General features: G+C 51.7%; 2 protein-coding genes across 4 annotated transcripts in view; one reads left to right on the top strand and one right to left on the bottom strand.

Annotated features, from left to right (window-relative positions):
- Nucleotides 1-10156, top strand: part of PEPD (peptidase D) — a 117553-nt gene extending 107397 nt beyond the window's left edge. For all 3 annotated transcript variants that reach the window (XM_068992153.1, XM_068992152.1, XM_068992151.1), the window contains 3 exons: nucleotides 5677-5861; nucleotides 9063-9254; nucleotides 9697-10156. In XM_068992153.1, coding sequence (XP_068848254.1) covers nucleotides 5677-5861; nucleotides 9063-9254; nucleotides 9697-9834 — 515 coding nt within the window. In that variant the 3' untranslated portion in view covers nucleotides 9835-10156. The remainder of the gene's footprint in view (nucleotides 1-5676; nucleotides 5862-9062; nucleotides 9255-9696) is intronic.
- Nucleotides 10157-16051: 5895 nt separating this feature from the next.
- On the bottom strand, nucleotides 16052-23009 carry CEBPG (CCAAT enhancer binding protein gamma). Its single transcript, XM_068992261.1, has 2 exons — nucleotides 22860-23009; nucleotides 16052-17074 (listed from the first exon to the last, which is right to left on the bottom strand). Exon 2 carries the CDS (start codon nucleotides 16977-16979, stop codon nucleotides 16530-16532), a length of 450 nt encoding a protein of 149 aa, XP_068848362.1. The 5' UTR covers nucleotides 16980-17074; nucleotides 22860-23009; the 3' UTR covers nucleotides 16052-16529.
- Between the last annotated feature and the right edge of the window lie 4950 nt (nucleotides 23010-27959).

The following is a 27959-nucleotide window of genomic DNA, read 5'->3' as shown; positions in this document are numbered from 1 at the left end:
ACCTGCTGGGTCCTGGGCAGGATCTATGTGTCCTGGCCGGCTGGTGTCCTGGCCGGCTCAGTTGACCAACAAAGCAACCCCACTTCTGCTCAGAAAGTGGCCAGGTCCACAGACAAGTGCCCGGGGCCACACATTGCACTGAAAAGGGTCTGGTGCATGGTCCCAGCACCAGGGTCCTATGGGACTGCCTAGCCATGTGACTTTGGGGGCGGTTACAAGCCTTCAGGCCCTGCCAGGCCAGACTCAGCCGAGATGGTCCCTGGGGACTGTGAGGCAGGCCTCCCCCAGCACTCAGCGGGGCACAGGCCTGGCCTGCACTGGGGCCTCGAGGTTCCTGTGGGCGGGGGGCGGTAGGGATGAAGCGGAGCCCCCAGCGAGCCCCCTACCCCATACTTCAAGACTGCGACACACTGTTCCCTGGGGGTCGCGTGCCAGGCAGGCCTGGCAGGCCAGGGGTCCTGTGCTCACAGAGTTGCCCTCAGATGGGGGTAGGTCCCATAGTAGCACAAAGGCCGTGGCCAGGTCAGCCCCGTGCCCAGTCCTAGCGGAAATGCCCCTGGTTTGTGGGCTTGGCTCCTGGGCCAAGACAAACACCCTCAGAGACTGTGTGACTGCTTCCTGCACCTTCCAGGGACTCGTGAATAGAGACAGCCAGGGTCACAGTGAGATGCCCAGAGGAGAGGCAGGGGCCAGTGCTTAGGGCACACAGGGGTCCCGGGGTACAGCTCCGGGACTGAGGGAGGCAGGCCTGGGGTCGGCGGCAGAGGCGGGGGAGTGTCCCGCCCCCACTCAGATGCAGCCTGGGAAGGAGGGCTGAGCTCGCCCAGAGGCTGCATGAGAGAGCAGCAGGGCCGGCCCGGCAGTGGCGGCACCTGGGGGAAACACCAGCCTCACTGGCCCCTTGGCGAGGTGGGGGGTAGATGCAGAGGCCACGTGCGGGCTTCTGGCCCATGCAAGCAAATCTCTCCAAGGCTTCCTCGTCAGGGCAGGCGCCCATCCTGGGCCGGCCACTTGTCTCCATGGGCTCCCGTGGGCTTGCTGATGGGACACCCGGCCCCCATGAGAGGAGGAGGTGCTGTGGGCAGGGCGGGGACCAGAGCCAGTGCCCGAGCTGGCCGCCGGACAGGGCAAGGCTGGTCATTCTGCAGACTCTGATCAGGGTCCCTTTGCCAGCTTTGCCTCCCTCCCTGGTGGGGGCAGGGGCTGCAGTGTCTGGGCTCCCCTGAGGCCTTGCCTTAGAGATGGTGTGGGACACAGAGGCCCAGCAGGCAGAGCCGGTGGGACAGCATGCCATGCAGACCAGGAGTGCCCTAGGGCAGAAACCAGCACAGCCAGGACTGCTTGGTAAAGGCCCTGTGTCCCCCCTCTGGCCTGAGAGAGGCCCCTCTGCTGGCCAAAGGGCAGTGGGTGAGTTCCCGCCCCCCGGCCTCTCTGCCAGGGTTTGGGGTGGGGGACCACACAGGGACCGCATGGGGCGGTCATGCTTAACTCAGCATCGTGGCGCCTGCTGCCCAGGCGCGTGCTGCCCCTGCCCTCCTGCAGGGTGAGTCCGTCCCCCGAGGTCTTGGCAGCAGGCAGGGCTGTGTGGCGGGGTGGGCTGGAAGCCCTCCTCCCCGCGCCAGCGTGGCCTGCCAGACACTTCCCTGCAGCCCACGGGGCCTGCCCTGGGACCCCAGCCCTGAGCCTTCCCTCCTGCACCCCCAGGGCCTGGCGCGCGGTCATCCCCCGAGGGCCATTGTCTTCAGATGAAGTGAGCTCTTTGTCTGGATGGGCTGTGAGGATGTAGCTCAAGGGGCCCTCCGCTGCCTTCCCGGTTCGGCTCCGGGCCTCGGAGCCCCCAGGGCTGTCACGCTCTGGGCAGGAGGCCTCAAGGCCATGATGGATGCTGCTGAGGCTCCCAGGAGCCAGCCCAGGCAGCAGGCCCAGCAGGCTCCCAGCCCATCAGGGGAAGGTGTGGTCCGATGGGGCCAGGTGGGCACAAAGACCAGTCGGTGACTTGAGGCTGCTCGGGGTACATAGTGGGACCTGGGCACCAGGACTCAGGTCCCTCTGACCCAAAAGGCAGGTGGTACGGTGCAAAACGCAGATGCCGCCATGCTGCCCTGGGCCTGAGAGCACAGAGGAGTGGGGTTGGGGGCACAGGCGAATCCTGGGCCCATCAAGTCACTGCACTGGCTGCAAGAGAGCCACAGGGAGGCTGGGCTCCCGGTCAGGCCATGTGGTTGTCAGACTCGGAGCAGGGCGTGGGCCCCACCTTCTCAGGTTTCAGAAACCGTCCCCTGCCTAGCTCGGGCAGCAAAGGAAGAGGCAATCAGGGAGGGCTTCCTGGAGAAAGCCTCAACACAGGCCCACAGGAGGCAGGGGAGTGAGACTGGGAAGATGAGGCGTCCCAGCTGAGAGAATGGCAGGTGGGAGGCACAGGGGCACCTCAGGAGTGGGTGGGGATGAAGCTGGAGAGGGAAGCCAGGCCAAGGAGCTTGGGGCTCAGTCCTTGGGGCGGGAACTGGCCTGGTCTGACCCGTGCTCCAAAGAGATGGCCCAGTGTCCCGGCCATGTACAGGAGGCAGTGGGGGTGAGGAGTGGGGAGGAGCCAGGCAGGGGTCCAGGAGAGGTGGGGGCCCATGGAGGCATCGGGGTCAGAAGAGGTTTTGGGAAGAGAGGACGAGATTTGGTGCTTGCTGGTGGTGGGAGGGCAGGCAGGGCCGATGACCCGGTCTCTGCAGCGTGATCTCTGTGCATTATCCCCAGTGTGAGTAGGCTCGGGGGAACCCCGATGCTCCTGGCCAGACCTGTGGGCTTAGAGGTGCCCACGGGCTGCAGAGGTCGAGGAGCTGGGGCGTTGGGGCCTTAGGCGGGCAGGGAGACCCTCTGGCCTATGCCCACCCCTGCAGCCTAGCCTGAGGACAGTAACCTCCACTCATCTCAGGGGCCCCTGCCCTGGCCGTGGGTGTCGTAACCACCATCCGGGCCAGACACTGGGGCCAAGTTGCTGGAGGTTTAATCACTGTCACAACCCTAACCACACACAGGCAGAAACTCCCACTCCCGGCCAAGAGAGCCGTGTGCACGGCCTTCCCCAAGGGCGCACAGGCGAGGAAGACTAGAGGCGCCGCGGGGACCGCCGGGGCCTGCACGTCCGGCCCCCATAAGGGGCTGCGAGGACAAGAGGGGAGCCGAGCTGCCAGCACGGAGCTTGATTTATACCTGATTCCCACCCGCTGCCTGGGCCCGGCCGAGACCACAGCCCCTCGCCGTGGAAGGTAGCCAGGTTTGAAGTCAGCCTGCTTCCCGGGCCTCTCGCTTGGCGACCTGAAAAGGCCCTGCCCAAGAGAGATGGAGCTGCCCTGGGGCATCGGCCCTTCCAGGGTCCCGGGGGCCAGGCCGAGTGATCGGAGAGTTTGCAGGATTTCTTGGGGGCTTACTCTTAGGCCCAGAGGCCATGGGCAGGGGCGGGCCTTAGGAAAGAGCGCACTGCATGCCCACCCCTGGACCAGCACCCTCTCTGCCAGGCCGTGGTGTGCCCTGGAGAGGCAGCCGCCCTCCTGGTGGAGAGACCTGAGAAGCAAGTGAGCATACTTGTGCCCGGAACAAGGTGCAGACAGTAGTGGCCGGGACAGCAGAGCAGTTGTGATGGGGGAGGTCACTCCGGGAGGGGCTGATGTGTACACTGAGACCTCGAGCAGGAGGGTCACAGGCCAGCCGGCTCTGTGCAGGGACCTCGGTGTGCTTCTGAAGCAGCGGTCCCTGGCCCGAGGAGGGCAAGGTGGGTGAGTCAATCTTAGGAAAAGAGCGTCGGCCGAGGCTGGGCAGGCTTGGCTTCTGCCCCCGGGACGCACTGATCATAAAGTGTCGAACCTACAGTCTGACTGGCCACAAGTGATGGATGAACAGTGGCGGTTTGGGGGAGCTTAGTGAGCCGGTCCCCAGTAGATGCCAGAGCCTCTACAGCCAGCTTCTGCAGCCAGTGTCGTGGTTCTTTGACAAAGGAAGTGTCTGAGGGTCCCGGAGGTGAAGGCCTGCCTAGGCCACACAGCATGTGAGCAGCCTAGCTGGGACCTGGTTAACCAGGTCTCTATTTCAGGTTGCCAAACCATCAGAGAAAAGCTCCCCACACTGGCTCCACCCCCAGGAGTGCAGACCCAGCCACGTGGTTGTCATAACCAGACTCCAGACCCCAGGATGCCACACCCACTTCATGGGCTGGGGCAGATAGAACAGGGCTGGACTCCAAGGAGGCTGTGTATCTGGACAAGACTGGGCTTCCTCCACCCTTGGCCTCCCTGTATCTTGTGCCGGGGACTAGCCACTGCCTGGTGATCAGGGTACAGCACCACCAGCTCAGACCCTGGGTCCTGGGGGTTCAGGAGGTTGGATCAGCCCTGGGCCTCTAGCCAGCTCAAGATCCCAAACATGACCCCACTATCTCTGGCAGGGTAGGGGTACACCTGGGGGACTGGTGCCCAGCAAGTGTCTGAAAGGGGAGGGCTTGTGTCTCATCTCCCTCTACCCCTTGGGCCCATCATCTGCTCCTTGTCAGCCCCAGAGGCTCAGATCCTGGTGGCCCACCCCTCACCAGTGCAGGGTCCAGCAAGGCCCCTTGGGGTGTGGAATCCCAGTGCTCCCCTCTTGCAGCCAAGATCATCAGGGCATGGCTGAGCAGTCCCTTGAGAGCCAGGGTAACCCCCCACATGGAGGGGCCACAGGGCCTAGCCCTGGCCACCCTCTCTGGGTGCAGGTCCCACTCTGTCCTCCTGGCCCTGTTCGTCCCATGGCCGCTGGCCTTGGCTGGCACATGGCCTGTCCCCAACTCCGCCCTCGTAAGGCAGGGCAGGGAGCATTGCCAGCCTCGGTTCTTGTGCTCAGTCTGAGCACGTGGTGCCCTCGCTCCGTGGAGGCCCAGTGGGCAAGGAGGCCGCGCCCCAGTGACAGCGAGGGTCCTGGAGGCCGCTTCCTGAGGGCCTGAGGCTCCAGCCCCTCAGGGCCTCCCTGAGGGCCAGGCAGCTCCGAAGAGCCTGCAGTCCTCAGAACTCGGTGCCTGGGGACGCTCTCCATGGTGACTTTTGCCCCAGAAACCTCGATGAGCTGGATTAGACCCCAGGGTTTGGACATCTGGGCTACCACAGAGATGGTCACCTGGTGCTGGTAGCCACAGCGCCACAGACCCCTGCCGGTTTGCCGATGAGGCTGTGCCGGCTGCACCTTCACCCCAGAGACCTTTGCTCCCCACCGCAGCTCCAAGGATGATTCAGCCCCCCCCATGTGCGGGTGTGCAAGGACGCCCCTCCCCCACCCCTACCTGAGCCTCCATCTGAGGCTCACCGAGGCGGCCCCACATCGGCTCTTGGGGACACATGCTTTTCTCTTCCTGATGCCAAAGATTTTACTGGGCTCCCCTGGCCCTAGGAGCAGACACAACAGGAGCTGGGCCCCTGCGGGTGACCGTGGGTGAGAGGAGGCTGGCCCCGAGGGCACAGTGGAGAGAGAGGAGGGGTCTCGAGTCCACTAAGAGAGCCCTGCCAGGGGGCCGCCTGGGCCACATCGCTCTTGCCCCTTGCCTCAGGCTCCCTGGCCTCAGCCAGTGCAAGGGCTTCCTGTGTCCTCCACAACCTTGCCCTGGGGAGCTCTGGCCAGGCTGCCAGAGGCCACAGCTCATTGCAGCCTCCTCCTGAGCCCCAGGTGTCTGGTGGCCCGACATGCACCGCCTGGCTGACCGCATCCACCTGGAGGAGCTGACCCGCATTGGCCTCCTGACCGGCAGCGTGGACGCCATGGTCCAGGTCCACCTGGGAGCCGTGTTCATGCCTCACGGGCTTGGCCACTTTCTGGGCCTCGACGTGCACGACGTGGGAGGCTACCCCGAGGTCAGTGTGGGCGCGTCGGCCCAAGCGGCCTGCCTGTGAGCTGGAGCTGAGCCTGGCCCTCCCTGGGGGGCCGCAGTGTAGGGGGACAGGCAGGATGAGAAGGACTGGGGTTTTGGCAAGGCCTGCCACCTCTCCTCCCCCTTCATCCAGGGGTTGATCCCGACCCAGGTTACTGCCCTGGTCCCCTCCCCGCATGCCCAAGTGCTCTGGTCCTTACATGAAGGCGTCTCCCCTGGTGGCCGCCTCCACAGAACTTGGCAGGCAGTGGGTGTGCTCTGCACAGGGCCCAGGGCTGCATGCTGGGGGCAGTACCTGCCCTGAAAGTGTGCAGTGCACGGGGTCCCCAGAGGGCCGTGGGAGCCCCAAAGCTGGGTCTCAGTGATGTCCTGCCTCTGGCTTCATTCATCAGGTGTGACGAGGCTCCTCAGGCTGGTGGCCGGTCCATCCTGGGACAAGCTGAGCCCAGCGCCCCTTGCAAGTCCTAACCCCACCCTCTTCTGGTACAGCTTCTGTCCCCCCAGATGCCTGGGCTAACAGGGCCCCCATGGCCTCCTCGTTGCCAGGAGGCATGCTCAGCGGGACAGGGAGGCTTGTGTGGGCATCTCCAGGCCAGGCCTTCCCCTCCCCCTCCTACTGACCGACCCTTGAAAGGACCACCCAGACAAAGCTTGAGGCTTCAGGAGGCTCTGCTGGGCAGGTGGCTGCAGCCTCCACCAGCCGCTGGGTGGGGGTGAGCCGGCCCTGCCGTCTGGCCGGGTGCCCGAAGCACGGTGGGGGGGGGGGGGGTGGATTATGCAATCGGTGCACGCCCTGGGGCCCACCAGCCACTTAGCCAAGATGGCTTGGCCCCTTAGCTGCAGGGTATTTTGAAAGCTCTAAGAACGATTTTTGGGGGGGAAAATTGCTCAAGAGAAGCATTATTATTCAATTATTTTTTTCCTCAAGTGTAAACAGTTAAATTTGGAGAAACAAAATCAGTTTTAATTTCCTAATTTCTATCCATCACACTGCACGCAGGGAGCCAAGAGCGGAGCCTTCCAGACATTGTTAACTGAGGTTCGTTATTCATTAGTCGCCAAAGCGCTTTTTTTTCCACCAGAGAAAATTGGCAGCAAACTGTTTTCATCTTTTCCAGTAAGCGGCCCTTTGTGCTCACGGAGTCTATTCTTCTGACAGATAAACACTGTGGAAAAAATATGGCTTTTCCTATAAAAGTCATTTGTTTTATTTCAGGCTTACAGACACATCTGGGTCTCCTCTGCCTGGAGCCCAGTGCAGCGGAGGCCCCGTCAAGCCCTGAGCCCAAGCGGAAGCCGGCGCGGACCCGGCATGGGCATGGTCCCCCCACCCCCAACAAGGCTGAAGTCCCCAGGCCTGAGGGGCTCGGCCTCTCCCCTTCATGGGGTCTTCTCCCTACTCAGCCCTGCCTCCATCCTTCTCCCAGCCCTGATCTGGCCGTCCTTGGTGAGGCCTATAGGGCAGACTCCTGGGAGCGAGTGCTCCGCAGGGGTCATAGTCAGTGGGTGAGGGCAGGCACATCCTCCTGTGCCCCCCAGGATCCATTCCATTCATCCCTCACCCCCAGTCTGAGCGGTGGTCCTGAAATCTTCTGGAGAGAAGGCTGTCTATACAAGTTTGAGCAAACCCCCCACCCTTGGCGCAGCCCCACAGCCAGCAAGGAGATCAGGGAGGCAAGACCTCATCAGCTCTCTGCCTCCGACAGGCCCCTGACTTTGACAGCCTTGGAAAGAAAGGGTTGGCTTTTGGGGGCAGCATGAAGGGAAGGGAGGGGAGGGGCTGCCCAGGGGGCAGATGCAGGCTTCAGATAGCAGGCCCCTACTACCCAACCCCCCGCACCTCTCACCTGAGCACAGGGACCGTCATCCCAGACTGTGCCCTCCTGCGCCCCCTGCCCAGACGCTCCAGGCGCATAGTACTGTGGGTCAGGTACCACACCAGACGGACGTCTGTGCCCAGGGGTCACAGGACCTTGGTGTCCCCTCATCACCTCCATCCCAGCCTAGCTCACACCTGGCCAGGGTGGCCGTGCACACAGGGCCCCGCTGTCCCCGGCCTCGTGGAATCACGGTCACAGCCTTCCCTGCTGTGCCCAGCCATGGATGGAGGCTGAGCCAGCCCATTTCTGGTTACCTTACATGAACCACTAATTGAAGTCTGATGTTCTTGGCCCCCAAACAGTCAGAAATGACAGTTCCATCTCCAGCAGCTGGGCTTCCAGTATAGAGCCACGAGCAGGGCAGGGCAAGCTCAGAGGCTGACCAGAAAGTATGCCTGCTGCCCGCTTGCTCCCAGGCCTTGGCCGAGGGCCGGACGGATGCCTCCAGGACTTGGGGAAGCAGGGAGATTTCTGCAAGTGTCCTAGGTGCCACCTGCCCCGTCTGCCACGCCCATGTGAGCGGGGGGACAGCTGAGAGCCAGTCCCCCGTGGCCCAGCGGAGGCCCAGCACACGGGCGTGGTGCGGAGCTGCCCCATGTGCTCCTCGCAGGCCGCACCCCCAGGCCATGCACACGGGGTGGGTGCATCTGTGCACACGAGCCAGGGCTGGTGTCCCGCTGACAGCACCTGTCCCTCCCCTGGGAAGCCACATGGAAGACCTGGGCCTCAGCTTGTAGGGAGCCAGGCCCAGCGCTTCAGGGCTGGTTTCCACTCTGCCTGGAAACCAGCTGCCTGGAAGAAAGATGCAGCCTGGGAGGCCCTGCAGCCTCCTAAGAGCTTTTTTGGCTTCACAGGTTTGGCTTCAACTGCTTCCCTGGCGGGGAGAGGCCCTGGGTGAGGCAACTGGACCCCCAGCCAGCCCCCTGGGTCAGCAGGGGCAGCGTGCCTTGGGTGTGTGCACGAGTGTCCATAGGGCACAGTTCTAGGGGTGACAAGGGGCAGGGACACGAGAAATCTAGGGGAGCGTGCAGAGAGCAGAGGGCTTTATCTGAAGGACCGTGGACTGCCCAGCAAGTCCGAGTGTGAGCTGGAGACCCCCGAGGTCACAGAGCCTCCTGCGACTCCAGGGGGACCCAAGGGGCCGGAGCCAGGCCCCACATGTAGATAGATGCCTGCACAGACGGGCGGGTGCCCTGCACGCTCGCCCGTTTCTGTCTGCCTACCGTTGAGGTGGTGGCCCTGGCCTGGGGCTGCGCCCTCCTGGGTACCCCCTCACTGCCCTCTCCCCGCACCACCCCCCCCAGGGTGTGGATCGGATTGACGAGCCCGGCCTGCGGCGCCTGCGCACCGCCCGGCACCTGGAACCACGCATGGTGCTCACCGTGGAGCCGGGCATCTACTTCATCGACCACCTCCTGGATGAGGCCCTGGCTGACCCTGCCCGCGCCTGCTTCTTTAACCGCGAGGTCCTGCAGCGCTTCCGTGGTTTTGGTGGGGTGAGTGCTGATTGCTCCCAGAACACCCCCTTCCCTTCCCTCTACACCTGTCACCTCTTTGTCCTCCAGGACAGGAGGCACAATCTTGACTCTTCTCACTTGAGAGACACCTGGCCCACCCTTTCTCATGGTCTGTCACTAGCCTTCAACACAAGTGACACAGATTCCTACAAAACTCCTGCCCGCTCCAGGGACTGCCTGGCAGGGACCACCTGGCAGGGGGCAAGCCGGGGTAAGAGGGTGGAGCAGCAGATGTCCTGTGGGAGGTGCCTTCTGCCCAGCGCTGCCCACAGTGGCCTTGAGGCCAGCTCCCCATCCCGGGCCATGCAGCCCACTCCACAGAAAGGGCTCTTCCCACTCAGCCTGGAGCTGTGGGACCTGATGCTCAAACTAAGTACGCAAGGGCAGCTCAGAGATAACGAGTGTCCGTCCGCCTGACCAGGTCCGGATCGAGGAGGACGTTGTGGTGACTGACACTGGCATGGAGCTGCTGACCTGCGTGCCCCGCACGGTGGAGGAGGTAGAAGCGTGCATGGCGGGCCAGGACAAGGCCTTTGCTCCCTTCTCTGGCCCCAAGTAGAGCCACGGGTGTGCCCCAGGGTAGGGGGCTAGGCCCCGGCCTCGAAAGTTGCTTCGTGAAGGGAGGCCTGCTGGTCAGCCCCAGTGGTGCTCAGAAATCACACATGACATCATCGGCCTTTGATCAAGCCCAATATGCTGTTTCCCTGAAGAAACTTTCTTACTCCTCTTCTGTGGGATCAAACCCTTCATCTAAATGTCTTTACTTTGCTTGAGTGACAGCGGCTTTTAGAATGCTAATTTTTAATTATCATGTTATTTTCAATAATCCCGTTCTCTTTACTAGCAACTAAATGTGTATTTTGCTGTCATTTGTATTCTGCTCAGGATGTTTTCTCTCAAGTCAATACACAGAATGGAATTTGCAATAAAAGATTTTCTAAAATGGACCTTTGTGCCCATCCCCCCACCCCCCATTCTTTTTCCGTTTGCAGATAAACACATGCTTGGACCTGGGAAGTGACCCTGCAGAGCCCTCTGGGGGCCCAAATGTGTAGGTGGGGTTTTTTTTGCCTCCACACAGGTGCAAAGACGGACCGTAGAGTAAGAAGCCTTTTTGATATGGGTGACTCAGTGGTAAAGAATCCACCTGGCAATGCAGGGGACGCAGATGCGGGTTCAGTCCTGGGGTTGGGAAGATTCTCCAGAGAAGGGAACAGCAACCCACTCTGGTATTCTTGCCTGGAAAATCCCATGGACGGAGGAGCCCGGTGGACTACAACCCATGGGGCCACAGACGTGACTGAACATGCACGAGGCACCGCCTCAAAGCTGGGTTCCCGATGTGGCCAGAACTGCGCAGCACTTAAAGCACAGTGACCTGAGAACCTGAGACTCACCGACCCCTTGTCCTTCGTCTCCTTTTCCTGTAGGTATGCTAGTAAAGCCAGCATCTGTTTGAGAGAGACTCCCGCGGCAGGCAGCACCGTGGCAAAGGTGGGCTCTCTCGCTCCTTCCACGCTTGCTGTGTCCACTTGTCTCCCACGAGTGGAAGCCCACTGGCCAAGCTCCACTTGGAGGCACTGGAGCCACCCGGGCCCTCTGGCTCAGTCCCTGCCAGTGGCCGGACACCTGGCCTTCCTCTGCTTGCTCAGCCTTCCCACGGTCCCCCAGACCCACCCCAACTCTGCAGCCAGCTTCTAGAATCCTGCACACCATCCCAAGGTTGTCTCTGCACATCTGGGAATTTCTGAGCCAAGGTGAAGGGCAGGTGAGGACAGATGTCACAGATGAAACCTTGACAGGATGGAGAAACCATAGCCCACGCCAGAGGCTGTTTTTAAGTTACTGAGGAGAGGAGTACAGACTGATTCCTTCTATGCCAATAATACGAAAGTGCTTGCGATGTGGCCTCATTAAAATAAAGCAGTATTCGTTTCAAATCACTTTTTTATAAGTTATAAGATTTGTAACATCCAGTTTCTAAGGTTTCCTGCTGACAAGCAGATATGTCCCCTAATAATGATTATTCATGATATTGAGCATTTTGAGTAATGGCTATCTTTCTGGGGGTCAGTTTGAGTTCGCCAAATCATTCTCACCCCCAGCTGTACCTGCAAGCCACGTTCTATACACAGGGTTTCAAGCTCCCCCCACCCCCAGGATAAAACCAGTTAAAATTAGGTTGAACTCTTAAGTGGACACTTTAGTTGTGTTAACTGAAAATTACATCTTTCTCCATCCTCCCCTTTAGATGTTTTAATACCAAAACTGCCCATTTCACATAACGTTTGCTCTGATTATCAAGCAAGTCAACAAAAAAGTTCAAGGAGAAATCTCAGTAACTAAGTGCTCTTCATCCCAGAGGGACAGTGGGGACAGAAATGGCTGCTTGGACCCAGGTGGGTGAATCAAAGGGCGTTCTTTGCAGGCAGGACTCAGGAACACAGTAGTCACCTACTTTGCCCCATGTTTCAGAGGCTGCGTTCAAGTCCTAAGTCTCCAAGTTTTGCAGAAATTTGTACAGCTTCAGAAATTCATCAGAGACCGTTCCAGAAAGCCATACAGTGCCAAAAAGCCTTTCCAAAATCCAGGAAAAGTCTAGGTATTCATTCAAGAAATGAGTATCTCCTATACACCAATGTTGGCATAAAAACAAGACCCCAGCTCTCAGAGCCTGGAGTCTCCTGAGACTTCTCCTTAAACATGCACAAACAGATTGTCTCAAACGCTGAAAAGTGCCAAGAAGGAAAGTAAAACAAGATCGACTTTGCCTAGAAAGCCAGGGGCCTGAGACAGAAGGGTGTAAAGTGAAAAGTAAGAGGGATGAAGCCCTTCCAGAGCTGTGCTAAGGCGGCCGGCCCTGGGGTAGAGTGCTGAGAAAAGCCCTGCCGCCAAGGCGGAGGGATGCGGCGATGCGGGAGAGGTGGGCCCGGGTGGTGGCGAAGACGAGAGCAGAGCCACATCCCGGGGAGGCTGGGCCTCACCCAGGGTGTACTGGGGAGCCACGACGCGGGGAGACCAAAGCCAGGCCAGAGAGGGCGATGTCTCCTGCAGAAGGTGGGGCAGGGGAGGTGAGGCCGGGGAAGTCCAGAGACTCAGGAGGCAGAACTGAAAGGTGGCAATGTACAAAGGCAGCTGGTCCAATAGCTGCTTCCCAGGAAGCAAGACTTGGGTAGATGGGCTGCAAACAAGTGTGACGTGTGACAGGCTAACAACTCCATTCTCTTCCAAGCCCTGTTCTCTGGACAGCCCTGCATAACCTTCAGGTCTGGAGTGCTGGGAGGAGCGGGGACTTTGCAGTCAAAGGGCATTCGGGGTTGCTGTTCTCCCCTGAGAACGTGTAAAAGGTACATGAGCTCTTCACTCCCAGGCAGCCACCGCAGGTCGAAAGTGCTTTTATTGAAATAGGGCTGGCACCCTTACAACCATCTTGATAAAGAATTTCCTGACAAGTTATTGGATGCTAACTTACAACTAATTCATAAAAATGAAATGGGACGTACTACCCACAGAAATCATTACTGCACTACAGTTTTCATTAAGATGCAGTGAGTAGAAATCTATTTCCCAAGACATGAAAATAACTGAAGGATCATAGAAGACAAGGATCTAGATGGTGTCTTCCCTTGAAATACTCAGCTTTTCTCAGGCTTGTACTTATGAATTCCTTTTTACAGACACTCAGATGAAGACAGTGCATGTACTATACACTACCCTGAAGGCAGAGGCCACCCTCTTGAGACACTAGGTGTCCAAGCAGGATGCGAGTTTCTGCTTCCTCTCTTCTGGTATATACTTTTACATTAGACTAGGTGACAAAGAATGTAACATAAGAGGCGCTCTAAATTCAGAGACAACTATGTTCCTGTCATTAAGGGAAGCCTAGACTTGGTTGCTCAACAGTAAAGACTCTGCCTGCCAATGCAGGAGGTCCAAGAGACATGGGTTTGATCCCTGGGTCAGGAAGATCCCCCGCAGAAGGAAATGGTAATCCACTCTAGTATTCTTGCCTGGAAAATCCCATGGACAGTGCCTGGAGGGCTACAGTCCATGGAGTTGCAAAGAGTTGGACACAACTGAGCACAGCAAAGACTTGGGACAAAAGAGCCTCTGCTTGCCCCCACACCCGCCTCACCCCTGCCTTGGGCTGAGCACATCAAGGCCGCAGGCATCTATCTGCCTGCTCCTCAGAGCTGGCGAACAAACTTGGATTACTTTCTTGGCATCTAACAAAGAAACTCACAATGAAATACAGGCATTATTCCAAAGTTTTTTTATTTCAAATCCATTGAAAGAAATAAAATTATATTTAAAAAAATAGAGTTATCTCACAAACTGAGGAAAGCCAGGAACAAAAAGAACAAGTACTTTTTCCTGAGAGCAGATCTAACAGCTATAGAATGGACTTTATTCCTTCCTAGCTTTTGTCAGACAAAAATTTTCTATTTCTAAGGCATCGAAAACACTCCGAGTGCTTTAACTGGGTTGTTCAGGTACAAAGCTTCAAACCTTCTAATGGGGATTAAGAAACATCAAAAGCTGCTATGATTTCCTTCCTTTTAACCCCAAACATTAAAGTGTACATACTTCTTACGTAAGTTTGAGAATTTCACACTCATGACCTGAATTTCAAAATTCTGGTCATATTTTATTAAAATCTTACTACTTCTTGGTAAGAATGTCCAAAGTCTGAGCTCACATCCCAGTAACTCAAAGGGGCCAGACAGCAGGGAGCACTGTTCACTGGCACCACCTGCAGCCAAGACCAGTCAGAAAGCACCCACCCCAGAAGACTCAGATGCAGGTAGAAATTTATACTGAAGCCTAACTCCTAAACCACTAGACCTGCCAGCAAAGGCGGATCATATCCTAATGGTTCATACGAAACCTACAGAACAAAAAAGTTACAAGTCATTTACAATTCCCAAAGCTCTACATTTGCCCATTTCCCATACTTGGTTTCCCTCCATTTTACACTGATAAACCTATCAAATGAAAAACTTTCATTCCCAAACACTTCAGTAAGACAGTCAAGACCATGGTTAACATTTTTCTACGCTATGCATAAAACGGCACGACTGCTTGTGCTAGTTCTGATTTGCAGAGGTAAAAGGAAAGTTTGAATCAATTGTTCCAAAAGTTCCAATCTTTATTTTCTTCTTTGAAATAACCAAGTACATTCCTGATGATTTCCCTAAAGCTTCTTTTCCAAGATAGTTAGGTCACTTCATATCATGGGTAATGATAAATTCCATGTGGACATCCATTTCTGAAAGATACTGTTAAGTAAATAAAGAGATTAAAACGTCTGTAGCACCTCTTATAGATGCTTGAAGATTCAGGAGAACTAACTGCATCCCCAGTGAGGTGCTACTGAAGATTGAGCAGGATTCTGGGGCACCTCCTAGTTACTTAAAACCTCCATCAACCTACAAGTTGATCGATACTCCAACCAAGGTAACCAACGTTGGACCCTAACGGCAACCCCTATCCTCTCTCCTGGCTCTTACTGGGAGTTAACCACCCTGGGACGGTGGCTCTCGTGGGACAATACTGGGCTCGTGTCACATGCAGAAGGGACTCTCGGCTTTTGTTAATGGCTTTGCTGAGCTGCAGGGCACTGTGATGTCTTCTGCTGACCAGAAGGGCACAGACACCACTCTTCCATCCACCTGAGGGTGCAACTTGAATTGCATCCTGGTTACAACGCCCCAGGTTCTGGTATGCAACAGCAATGCAGCCTAAAATGACCATGTTCAAATAAGACAGTGGGCGACTTTGTGAGTCCGATGTGACTCAGCCTCTTGTCACCACCCTGGGTCATCCAAAAACAAACACTGGAAGAAGAAAAAAACAGACTCCAACAAATCTGAGCTAGAACTGCATTAAAAGAAAAACAAGGGCAATCAAAACTACCAACACTGATATAATCCAGATCCTAGAGATTCCCATTCTAGCGACTCCACTTTTTAGTCTCAACAGAAATATCGATATCCTGAGTTCTATCAGTATTTTCTTGCTAAAATAACTTATGGGACATAAATGAATACAAATGAATAAAAAGTGGTACAAAAGTCTGGAAGAATATAGCCCACTAAGAAATGTCACAAAAATAATATAAAAAGATGCATTTAAGTGAAATAAATTAACTGTTTAACCTTATACTTTCAAGTTTTCTTAGGCTATTATTTTGGGAAATGGCATGGAGTTGACAGTGTATTTTTCTAAGAACCAGTTGGTTATGATCAAATATAAGTGATCCTTCACAAGAAATTTTTGCTTTCAAAATCCTCAGCCCCACTGCAATGTATCTGAACACAGGAGAAACTACCTGCTGAAATTAATATTCAAAATCCTAACCTGCAATTTGAGTGGACATAAACTGTTAAGATGCTCTGATTTACTAACTAGGCTGTGCAAATGGTGTAAAAGGAAAAAAAAGCTTACTAGCATCTGCACAAACTGAAACTGATACGGAGTTTCTCTAAATCATGTTTTTTTTTAATTTTAACAAAATAATGCCAATCCAATAACCCAAAGGTATCCCTAGAGTGTAATTCTAATATGCTTTGCTTTTACTTTTAAAAAACCTATTTGCTTCCTAAATGCTATTTCTATTTTTAAGCCAATTGGCTGCATACTGCCTTTAAAATGCAATGGGGTTTCTTTACATAACTCGTTATCAATATTCAAAAAACTAGTATTTGTTGGGTAAAACAGTACTAGTTATGCTGAAACAGGGTTTATGCTATACATAAAATCACTCCAAATTATAAAGTGATTGGTTTCTATAGCCCTAAGCATTTTTAATACACAATTTAGAAACGAGTCACAAATAGATGAACAGAGATGGCATTCAGCTTTCTTTCATCCAATTAACCATATCCATTAAAACCAACACTCTTCCATACGACTTGCCAGTTCCCCATTCCTTTTGTCAACCTAAAAAAGAAACATTTTTTTGGGAAGTCAGCATTTATTAAGAACATCAAGGTTCCAGGGCAGTTTTGTTTTTTTTTAAACCATATACCTTTAAAAGTGTTTTTTATCCCCACAAAAACTCTTATCATTTAAAACCAGATATTCAAGTTACACGTCTAACATTTTTAGCTAATCAGCTCTTCAGGGCGGACCCTAGAAAACAACCTTCAATGGTCTCAGAATAATGGCGGATCAGCCGCTGATACGAGAGGTGTAGGTAGTCACACCTTAAATGTTCAAGCCACAAAGTGTGAAGTTTGCAAGGGGTGAGCTCTACTGTCCTGCCTTATCAGGATTTGCCGTACTTTCAGTGCTACTGGGTTGCACGTTATCTGCGAGGTTGTGTGCGTGCTCAAGAAACAAATCTTTCAGTACACTTAATTCCTTAGTCAGCAATTTAATTTTTGCCTCCAACCGCTCATTCTCTTCCTTGAGCTGACTGACCCTCTGCAGCGTATCCTGCGCCTTCTGCTTGCTTTTCAGCCGGCTCTTTTTCACGGCCATGTTGTTCCTCTGCCTGCGCTGCCGATACTCGTCACTGTCGCGATCCACGGGGGAGCTCTTCTTGCTCTGCTTGCTGGGAGGCACAGCTTTGCCTCCGCCCCCGGGGCCGGCGGGCACCAGCTGAGGAACCTGCTGTAAGCCGCTGGCATGAGCCTGAGTATGGATGACACTTATTCCGTTCACGCCCGGGGTGCTGTTTTGCGGCGATACCTTGCTCATTTGGGCACGCTCCCTTTTCAACACAGGACAAGCAGAATGAAGACAAGGTGATCAATGGTTTCCACACTGAACTGCCAAGAAATCTTCACATGTACCTATTTAAGAAAAAACTGCATTAAAATATTGGAAATGACAAGATCAAATGAGATCAAATTCACATGTACTTAACAGCAGGCCAATATTAACTGCTATGCTGAGAAGCATCTACAACAATTGCCAACTGTTCCCATGTTTCAGAAGTCTAAGTCACGTAATTTAGAGGAGTGAGTTAATACATACGCACCATACGGCCAAATTTAACCCACCTGAATCCCTGAGGGGACTGCCCATCTGTGACTGTTATCAAAAATGGGAGGAAAAAACAAAACAGTATCACTAATTAGGGAGCACATATGAATGACAGCACTTGGCAATCTGCAAGAGAGAAATGTGAGGTGTTTCCTTTAAACAATTACAACAGGAGAAACGGTGCAATAAAAGAGGGACAACGTTCCAACTGTCGGTTCCAGTGAAATCAGAAGGCGTCCTGAAATCCTCAGGACGCTGCACTGCCGTCTCTGCGTGGCCCTTACTCTAACGTGCAGGCTGAGCCATCACGGACCTAACTCTTCTCCCAAAGCCTATCTGTATGGGATATTTTGAAAATGTGTTTTCTGGCTTGTTTTTATTTTCCTAATGACCTCAAATGACGGTAGTTTACAGAGATTTCCTAAGTTAGTTTCTTGGCTCATTGAGGAGCTCTGAGACACCCAGTTTGCTTCCCCATCTCATCAAGCTTCTAGTGTTTTCCTAATTCTTGACATAACTAGTAAACACATCTAAACACTGTCAACCTGATACCACAAGGAGAGCAACAAAGGCCCTGATGATGCATCCAAGGAGGTGCAAGCTGGGAGTCAGGCTGGACCGAGAGCCAGGGCAGCAGCAGGCCTGCAGCCACCTGACGCTGCTCAAGCAGCGCAGAGGACAGGCCCAATCTGCAGTGCTGCCGCGAGAAACCAAAGTCACGCTTTCAGAAACCAGTCATATTCGGATTACTCTGTATCCAACCTGGTCCTAAAACTGCCTCAAGATGTGTCAAAAGCAGACCTAGCCTATCATCACGAGGCCACTTCAAGACAAACTGTCTAAGCTGAATGAATTATGCCCACCAAGAAGTCACAGCGCTGCTGGAAACGGAAGAAGCAGAGCAGGAGCCATAAAGCCACCCCATTCTCTTTCCACAAAACTGCATCAGTGGAAAAAACCTGAAGCCACAATTATGAACAGCTTCGAATGAGTACACCTCACAATTCTTAAGAAGAGTTTCGCCCAAACCTTTAGCAAGTCATTTCTGTATTGGCCAAAAGGCCATATATCATTGCTCTCCATTGTTTATCAGGCCACACAGGCAGTCCTGAGCCAGAGGGGTCATCTGTTCTCACTTCAGTACTAAGGAAACACCAAAAGCTTCCTTCCAAACCATGATGGATATCTACTCCAAGTTTATCTTCAGTAATGAATATTTCACAATTTCCCTTGATAATTTATCACGTTGCCTATTTTTTCTTCCAGTTGAAAAGTGGCAGTTTGGTATAATTTGCACCACACTTAGCATTAATAGTGTTACTGGCCATCTATACTATTGCTTATCTACTAAAGTGAAGTGTTTACTCAATTTTTAAGAACTTGTTTAACACCTCTCCTGGGATTGTCTCAACAATCAATGATTATGTTCATCTTATTTATCTTCTATATACCAATTGGGTTGTTAGTCTTTAAAGCTGATCCCTAATAAACTCAGAGATAACAACAATCCAAAGAAGTAGAGACCAGGAACCAAGTTGATTCTCATCCTGGCTCGGACATCCCCTGTCCCACTCTGGACACACCCCTTCCCTCTCTGGGCCTCCATTTCCCCCTCTGCAAAGGAGGGATGTAAAATGTCCTCTGACGCTGACAATATACCATGAACTTCAGTCACCAAAAACACTTATTACAGGCTCCAAACTTAGTGAAGTTCATGCCCGTTTTTGTTCTCAAAGACACCGGAACAAGGAAGGGCGCTTTCACCTCCATCTGACTCATCTTGCCAAGGTACTGAACACAGCAGACAAGGTTTTGAAAATGAGTCCTTGGCTTGTAAAACAAACAGTAATCATCAAAGTGGTAAAAAAAAAAATGTAAGAAAGGGAAACTGGGAGATTAAAAAAAAAAAAAAAGGGTAAGTTCCCCAACCAAAGACAAGCCAAGAAAGTATTGCTCAAGGTGAAGTTATCCACCATGGAAAGGGGGTCAAAGGGCTAACTGGGGCTAAGACTTACTCCAGACAGATTACCAATTTCATTTTTTACACCGAGTAAAGCAGCTACCTCGAAATGCTACATACAGTTTACAGTTCTGCAGTTTACACTGTTATCTGTGCCTTTGTTTCTTTCACAAATATTTATTGAGCACCTACAATGGAAAACACGCTTATTTCAATCTGGATGTTCAACCCTAAACGAAAGTCTGGCTCCTACGTGGACAAATGCAGTTCCAAAGTTCAGCCACAGGAAGCAGCGTGGCACCTTGTTTCCTTGGTGTGAACCCCTCCAGCAGGAAGCAGGAGAAAAGCTGAAAAGCAGCAGTTCCCAAAAGCAGGGCCCCTGAACCAGCGGCATCAGCATCCCCTCAGCAGACATGCAAACGCTCAGGCTGCCCCAGACGTAGGCAGCGGCAGCTCGCAGGCAGCAGCAGCTCTCGGAACAGGGCTAAGCCCTCGTCTTGACAGGACCCCCAAGCAACTCTGATGACACTGACGTTTGACAGCCACTGCCACAAACCAACCACAATCTTCAGAAAGATGGGCTGAGTGGGTACCATTTTTTAAATTCAAATTTCTTAAATCAAATGACGTTCATTCAAATCAGGGATACACTGAAAACTCTAAATGCTAGAATGAGTACGGCAAAATCAAAACTTTCTCAAGTTTCACTTGGGACAATAAATGTCTCAAGCATTTTCCTAGCCCTCTTGTCATTTTTTTTTCATATATATACAATGAGATATCCCTCCTCTCCTTTCCAAATAAGTGTTTAATTCCAATTTCCCCAATGAAGATCTACACTCCAAAATATTCAGATATCTGTCCCTTGTTCCAAATCTGTTCAAATCATTGGTATTACTGATTTCTACCCACCCATCTCCCCCAAAACACCTCACTCCACCACCTCTCTCCCTTCTATGCCACAGTCACCTCAGGCTGGCATCGTCTCTCGGGGCACAGCCTGCCCCGCTTCAGCAGTGCTTCCCTCAACCACTGTCTCCAGAGCAATCTAACACTCAAACCTGAGTGTGTCGCAGCCTCTCTTCTGTAGCTTCAACATACAGATCAAACCTCTTCAGGCCCAGCTCCCTTTCTCATCGCCCCTCAACAATACTGGAAGCCAACACCACTCCCCTAAATGGGCTGCACTTTGTTCTTTGTGCTTCTGTCCACTTTGTTCCCCTAGTTTTCCTGTCAATGCCAGCTCCACAGTGTGGCTCCCTGTAGAATAAGCTAGAGGCAGGCCTCCATCTTTATCATCATCCGCCCAGCATCCAGTGGTGGTGCTCAAGAAACATTTGTTGAATACAGTCTCAAAAGGCTCAGAGAAAACACTTATTTATTTAAGTGTCTTCTATAAAAATAAGATTCTCTAGCATTAAAATCTCTTAAAACAACCATAATTAAATTGAGTGTTACTAAGATACACACAGTCTTACGATCCAAAGTTCTTGGTCTGTCTTAAAGGTATACAGGAAAATAAAAACATTTGCTACTCTTGTCTCCAGCCTATACAGTGAAGGTCATTCATGTCTGGTCTTTGCTTCTTTCTGTTGAGAACCTTTATTTTCCACTTTGTCCAGTTACGTTTTTCCACAACCTCAAGTTCTTAGGCATTTGTTCCCAGGGATTGGCAACTCAGTACTACAAATGAAGTGAAGTTAAGCCGTCAAACTTAACACACACCCAAATGAGCAGGATTTCTACATATTTGCTATGCTGGCTTCATGACCCAAAACAGGTCCACAAACGAGCATACTCCTTCAGGGAGCAGGTAAGTGGTCCACCGGAGTATGAGAAGAAAATATCTTTTGTCTTTTTTTAATGTCATCTTTTTACTCGAGTTTTGGTGTCATTTACAACACACAGGAACTATTAGTAACACACCACACTGATTATAAATATACATCTTTTAGAATCATGCTCTTTTTTCTTTTTCTTTTTACTGATAGGTCTGGAAAACCAAAAAGGTAGGAGACCAATGTACCGACAGAAGCATCCCCTACCCTCAGCCTAAGAACACACAATAAACATGGAATTGTGACTACCTGTGTTTACCATTTCTGTGATCAGGTGGTGCAATCTTAGGGCATAACACCAAATTCAGCCACATGAATTCTGCCCTATTCATCTTTACCTAGGACTCACCAGGTGCTGTTTAAATCCCTAGGGATGAAACTACCTGTCCAAGATCAGACAGTTTTGCCAAGGGTTATGACATGATCTTGAGAACTTAAGAGGATATTCTGGGGGTTAAAAAAAAAAAAATGAAGTTTAGGTTCCACCTATGTTTTTCAGGCAGGTATTAAAATGGCTGAATCTGCCAAGTGTGCCCACCAGAAGTAGGACTCAAGAAACTGAAAAGTTCTTCAGCTCACTAGCATCCTGTAATTATTCAGCCTTGTTTACACTAAGTTTTTCCAAAACAGTGAATCAACTTTAAGAACAGCTTATCCCAAATACTACTCAAGTAGTAACAGCTGACCAGATTTTAACTTTTAGTTATCAAGGGCTTTTAAAGACTAAATTTCTTAGTAAAGCAAGCCTCCATAGTATTTTATTTCAAATGAGTCTCTGAGCATCCCATATCCTACCTGAATTAAAGGATAATCTCTTCAAACAAGAATTCAACTGACAGTGTATCCTGGGAGAGAGAACTACCAACTTTTGGGTAACCCACCAATGTTAAACGCCTTTCTGAAACGGACACATTTTATGTAAGATGCTATATGACAGCACAAACCTCAGATCGGAGGAAAGCTAAGCAATTAAAGCTTCTGAAGAATAAAAACCCACAAGCTTAATTCGAACAACAGATTCTCCTTCCCCTCAAACATGCATTTCCATCCTCTCCACCTAGACACCTCCGCTGGCAGTTTTCCTTACTGTGTTCCCTCCAAACACGCTAATGAAGTGCTTCATTTCTTGCCCTCCTCTTTCCTATTCAACTCTTGGTGGCTGCACGTTCATCGAACCTGCGCTCAACAGTCAACACAGGATACATATTCGAAGTACAGCTCCATAAGGAAACACAATATTATTTGAGTAAAGTCATATATTTAAAAATCAACTGCTTTCCCTGCCTACTTTTCTACCAACTTCTGAACAGGATTCCCGACTGCCCGACACCGAGTCGTTTAGGACGTGCAGGAAATAATCCCAGGTGGCACTCAATAGGACGCGATCCACCTTCTGCTATTCTGGGAACACCCTTTATCCCCAGGGGCCAATACGAGCCTGGCTAGTCACACTGCAGAAACAGAGGGCCGGGTTCTGGAGTGGGGCACAGCCAGGCTCGCATCCCGTTCCGGGCCGGCAGCAGGGGCGCCGGGGGAGCGTGGGGGTCGGCGGGTGGCGCCGCGGCGCTGGGCCGGGGCCAGGGATGAGCTCAGCGGCCCCGCCGAGTGTTGCCGGCAGGTTGCATCAGACGCCGCGCGGGGCCGCCGCCCGCGCCGCGGGCCGCGCGGGGCCTTCCCAGCAAGCCGGCCACCAGGGCCAGGCCGGGTCTCCTCGGGCTGGGGCCGCGCCCACGCGAGCGGCCGGCGGCGCCGCGGCCTCCTCCTCCTCCCTCAGCCCGCCTGCGGCCTCCTTACCTGGCCCCTCCAGCCCGCCTGCTCCCAGGCGGCCTCCACTCCAAGCGGCCCCGCACGGCGCGGCCCGACCCGACCCAGGCCTCGCAGCCCGAGAGTCAGCCAGGAGGAGCGACGGTTACGAAACCGGCAGCCTCCGCCCGTTCCGCCGCCGCAGCCGCCGCAGCTGCCACCACCACCGGCTTCCCCTCCTCGCCGGGTCCGCGCGCGCGGCCGCCGCCGTCGTGACCAATGGGAGCGCCGCCTTGCGGGGGGCGCGCCCTCCCCCCCGCGACAGGCAGGGCCACCAGCCAATTGCGGGAGGTCTAGGCGCGGGAGGCGGGCACGTGGCGGAGGCGTATCCCACGGCTCGGCGGGGCGGGCGGGGCCGGCGGGAGAGGCTGCCCGGGGTTCCCCGGACGAGCGCGCCGGGCGGCCCACCGAGGGGTGGGCGGCCGGCAGCTGGGAAGGTTCGGTGCAAATTGGGGAACCAGTTAGTAGCCTCGAGAAGGGAACACCTGTCTTTGGAAATTTCCTGAGATGATGTTTTGAATCACCGATTTCTGTTTTAGTTTCACCTCGTCCTCGGGGAGCCCCGCCTCGGCGTCGCTCCCGGGAACAGTTTCCCGGAACGACCCACCAGGCTCGCCTCCTGGGACGCTGGGGGCCCGACGGACGCCTCTCCGCCAACTGCCAGCACCACTCGGAGGGAGCCTGGAGAGAAAACCTGGACCTCAAGGCGGTGAAGGCAGCTGCAAACTTGTTGAAAGACGAAGGGAGCAAAATTTTCCCAACGTAGGATTAGTGTTGATGTCACATTGGTGCAGACTGTGGTTATGGGGGAATGCATTTCCACGATCCGTTCCCTTGTGCTGTACTGTCCTCCCAAGTGAACAGAGACGTGATCTCAAAAAATGGATGGCAGTCCATCTTTATTTATCTAAGACAATCCACAGGAGAATCTGAAAGCGTATCACGACCAGGAAGCAGTGCACAGGGTGAAGTCAGATAGGTTTGATTGCTTCCTCTTTAGCGCTTCTTATCGTCCAAAACCTGGAGTCTTTGAAAGAGGAAACGTTTCTTCATCACCCAGGCCATGGCACCAGCTCATCGCATAAGACTGTTTCGAGGAATCAGTGAAGAGATGATAAAATATTTGCAAAAAAAATAAAAATAATAAAAATCAAAAGGGGGGCAACTGCAAATGAGCACTGATAACCACAGAAGCACACTTGGTAGAATGACACAGAATCATCAAAAACACTATGTTCTTTCACTTTGGCCCTTAGTGTTCTGAGTTGAAATTCCTTTGATCAAGATTTTAGCACTGTTAAAACTGGATTGGATTTTGTTGCTCACAAAATCATAACTTGGCACCCACTCGTTCCTAATCACTTAAAAAACTGTATAAAAAATAAAGTATAGGTAGGTTCATGTAGTCTCTGGTTTGCTAACCTCTCTGCCAAGCTGCTCCAGCATTCTACGTGTCTGTCTGGGCAGGCCTTCTTCCACATTCAGCAGATCTAGTCAATGCCAAGGAGACTAGAGTATTTATTTCCTCCTCAGCTGGTAGCTGGTAATTCTTTCTTCTACTCAGTTTACACGTATTTATTTGGTGCCAACTATGTGCTAAGCTGTCGGGAATCAGCAACAAACAATCCCTGTCTACACGGAGCTTACACTTAGAAACATTCAGTAATCACACAATTTTCTAATGACTGTTTTCACTGTTATTTTAAGAAAGAAGTACAAGATGCTGCAAGAGATTATGAGAAGGGAATCAAACCTGGTCTATGGGTTAGGGAAACCCTGTATGATGAGTAGGATTTGCCAAGTGGTGCAGATAAAGAGAATGTGTCTTCAAGTTAGAGGATCTCGCTTATTTAAAAGGTCTTATGAATTCGCTCAGTCGTGTCTGACTCTCTGAGACCCCATGGACTGTACCCGCCAGGCTCCTGTCCATGTAATTCTTCAGGCTAAAATGCTAGAGTGGGTTGTCATATCCTTCTCCAGGGGATCTTCCTGACCCAGGGATCAAACCCTGGTCTGTCGTATTGCTAGCAGACTCTTTACCCTCTGAGCCACCAAGGAAGCCCCAAAGGTCTTGAGATGGGAGAAATTTAAAGCCAGAGTGGCTAAGGCACAGTGCCCCGGAGAAGAGTGATGAGATGGACAGGACCTTGTGGGCTGGGAAGGGATCTGATTCTTACCCTAAAAGAGATGGGAATCCTCTGAAAGACTTGCTCTCATCGTAAAGAAATGAGGAGAGCCTGGTGGAGCTATCTTTAGTTTGAGGAGATCCACCATACTATTTCTTGCATGTCACCGGGACCCAAGCCACTACAATCAGAGAAAAATTTCCTGCATAGATCTCTGCCTCACTGATACTCAATACACAGTCTACAAATCCAGAGAACTTGTAAACAAGTAGTACCTTAAAATCCCCTCCAAAGGACTTGAGAAGTAAGACCTCCTATAATTGAATAGGCTAATTACCTGAGAGCGACTGCGATTAACTACTTAGTTACCTAACAGGTATGGACTCTGGTGTCAGGCTGTTCTGTTCACAGCTGCACCTCTTACTGGTTGTGTGACCTCAGGCCAATTACTTAACCTCTGTCTCATCTGCAAATGGGGAGACCAACGATGTCTATCCAATAGAACTGCTGTGAGAATTAGAGTTGATGAAAGTTAGGGCCCTAGAACAGCCTGGATGATACAACGTTGTTGTTAGTGTTGTTTAGTTGCTAAGTCGTGTCCGACTCTTTTGCAGCCACATAGACTTTAGCCCGCCAGGCTCCTCTGTCTATGGGATTTCCCAGGCAAGAATACTGGAGTGGGTGCCATTTCCTTCTCCAAGGGATCTTCCCAACCCAGAGATTGAGCCTGCATCTCCTACACTGGCAGGTGGATTCTTTACCACTGAGTCACCAGGGAAACCCTTGATACATGGTAGGAGCTCAGAAGTATCAGCTATTATTACCATGATGCTCATAACTGAATTATAAACCAATTATATCCACAGAATTAAAGTAAACTACAATACACTTCAAAACAAGGTCACACTGTGCTTAATATTACTTTGATGATTCGAGCACTGAAATATTCACAATATTGAAGATGATGTTGACTCGATAGTGTACCTCAAAAGGCATTTTTTAAGGGATAATTCCCTTAGTTACCACATTTTATCATTTCTTCCACAGAGTGGAAAAAAAGTTTAGTAATTTGAAATCTCTTAGAATTTGAAAGCCAGATCAATAGAAGTTTGCCATGGAAACAAGTATTTACCATAAATGTATCTTAAGTACTCAGAATAATATTTAAGTATGATAAATGTGTATCTGTAAAGTTTCTGGAAAATTAATATACCAAATTAACCACCTTTGACAGATCTGGACCACAGCTATAATATTCTGAGGATTGAGATAATGTCTGTCACAGGTTTGAGTCTCAATAGATGGTTTTTACATGACAGTGATTGGCAATTATTCCTCATTGGTTGGGGCTCTTTTGATAGGAAATAACTAAAACCCAATCCTGAGTATGCTTAGCACAAACAAGGATTTGGTCAAAGATTTGAGGGCACTTCACACATTATTGCTTCTTCACACAGCCACTGACAGCCTCAATGTTCACAGCTTTGGTCACTAAAGAAAGGCCCACTCACCCTACCAGTTCCTGTTATAAAAGTCCTAGATAAGGACTTGGGGGCTGGTCCAGCTGGGTCACGTGCTCTTCCCTGGAATGATCAAGTGGCTTGGAGCAGGTCACCTTGTACTAACATGGCAGCTGTGGATGATAAGGCAGAGGCAGCTCCCAGAGGGAAAGGGGACGCTGAGCAGATGGATCCACTGATGTCCACTTCAAATGCCAGCTCACACCGTGGCTACTGTGATGGAGACTTAATCACTCTGGTTGTCTGATTTGTTCTTTCCTGTATCATATGATCCCTATCCTTGAGGACAAGATTTAAACCTCCAATTTTACCTTCAGAAGCACTATTTGGAATAACAGCTAAGATGCTCAATGATTGTCTTAGGACATCCCCAAATTTCATAAGTTGGCCCTAAGTGTGAAAGAGAAAAATCTGACATAGTTTAAACTAGAATAGTGTCAATGTCTGTTATAAAGCACTTTTCCACACGTCAGATTTCATTATTTTGTCAGTTAAGATGTCATCCATACCTAGAACCTATTATACAGAATGAAGTAAGTCAGAAATGCTTTTGAACTGTGGTGTTGGAGAAGACTCTTGAGAGTCCCTTGGACTGCAAGGAGATCCAACCAGTCCATTCTGAAGATCAGCCCTGGGATTTCTTTGGAAGGAATGATGCTAAAGCTGAAACTCCAGTACTTTGGCCACCTCATGCGAAGAGTTGACTCATTAGAAAAGACTCTGATGCTGGGAGGGATTGGGGGCAGGAGGAGAAGGGGACGACCCAGGATGAGATGGCTGGATGGCATCACGGACTCGATGGACGTGAGTCTGAGTGAGCTCCGGGAGATGGTGATGGACAGGGAGGCCTGGCATGCTGTGATTCATGGGGTCACAAAGAGTCGGACACGACTGAGCAACTGAACTGAACTGAACTGAATGCATATACGTGGAATCTAGAAAGATGGAACTGATAAATCTATCTCCAGGGCAGCGATGGATAAACAGACATAGAAGACTTATGGACACGGAGTAGGCAGGGGAGGTGGAGGAGAGAGTGAGATGTATGGAGAGACTAACAGGGAAACTCACATTGCCGTATGTAAAATAGACAGCCAATGAGAATTTGCTGTATAACTCAGGGAACTCAAACAGGGGCTCTGTAACAACCTAGAGGGGTAGAGTGGAGAGGCAGATGGGAGGGAGGGGACATGTGTATACCTATGCCTGATTCATGTTGATATTTGGCAGAAAACAGCAAAATTCTGTAAAGCAATTATCCTTCAATTAAAAATAAATAAATTTTTTAAAAAGACATGTCATCCATGCATTTTAGAATAGTACATATTATCTGTGCACACAAGGATTGGTGTGTGCTGTGGTGTGTACTGTGTAAACACATGAAAATAGGTCAGACTGTGTGCATACATGAGAGCTGTGTTCATAAGAGGGGTGTGACATCTGTA

This window comes from Capricornis sumatraensis, chromosome 20 (assembly GCF_032405125.1).
Source record: "Capricornis sumatraensis isolate serow.1 chromosome 20, serow.2, whole genome shotgun sequence".
NCBI lineage: Eukaryota > Metazoa > Chordata > Mammalia > Artiodactyla > Bovidae > Capricornis > Capricornis sumatraensis.
Note: the sequence above shows the minus strand (reverse complement) of the source record. Positions and strands in the feature narration are given on the sequence as shown.

What these genes read in the sequence shown, in the direction of transcription:
- CEBPG (XM_068992261.1), bottom strand. Translation starts at nt 16,979, where the DNA reads ATGAGCAAGGTATCGCCGCAAAACAGCACCCCGGGCGTGAACGGAATA.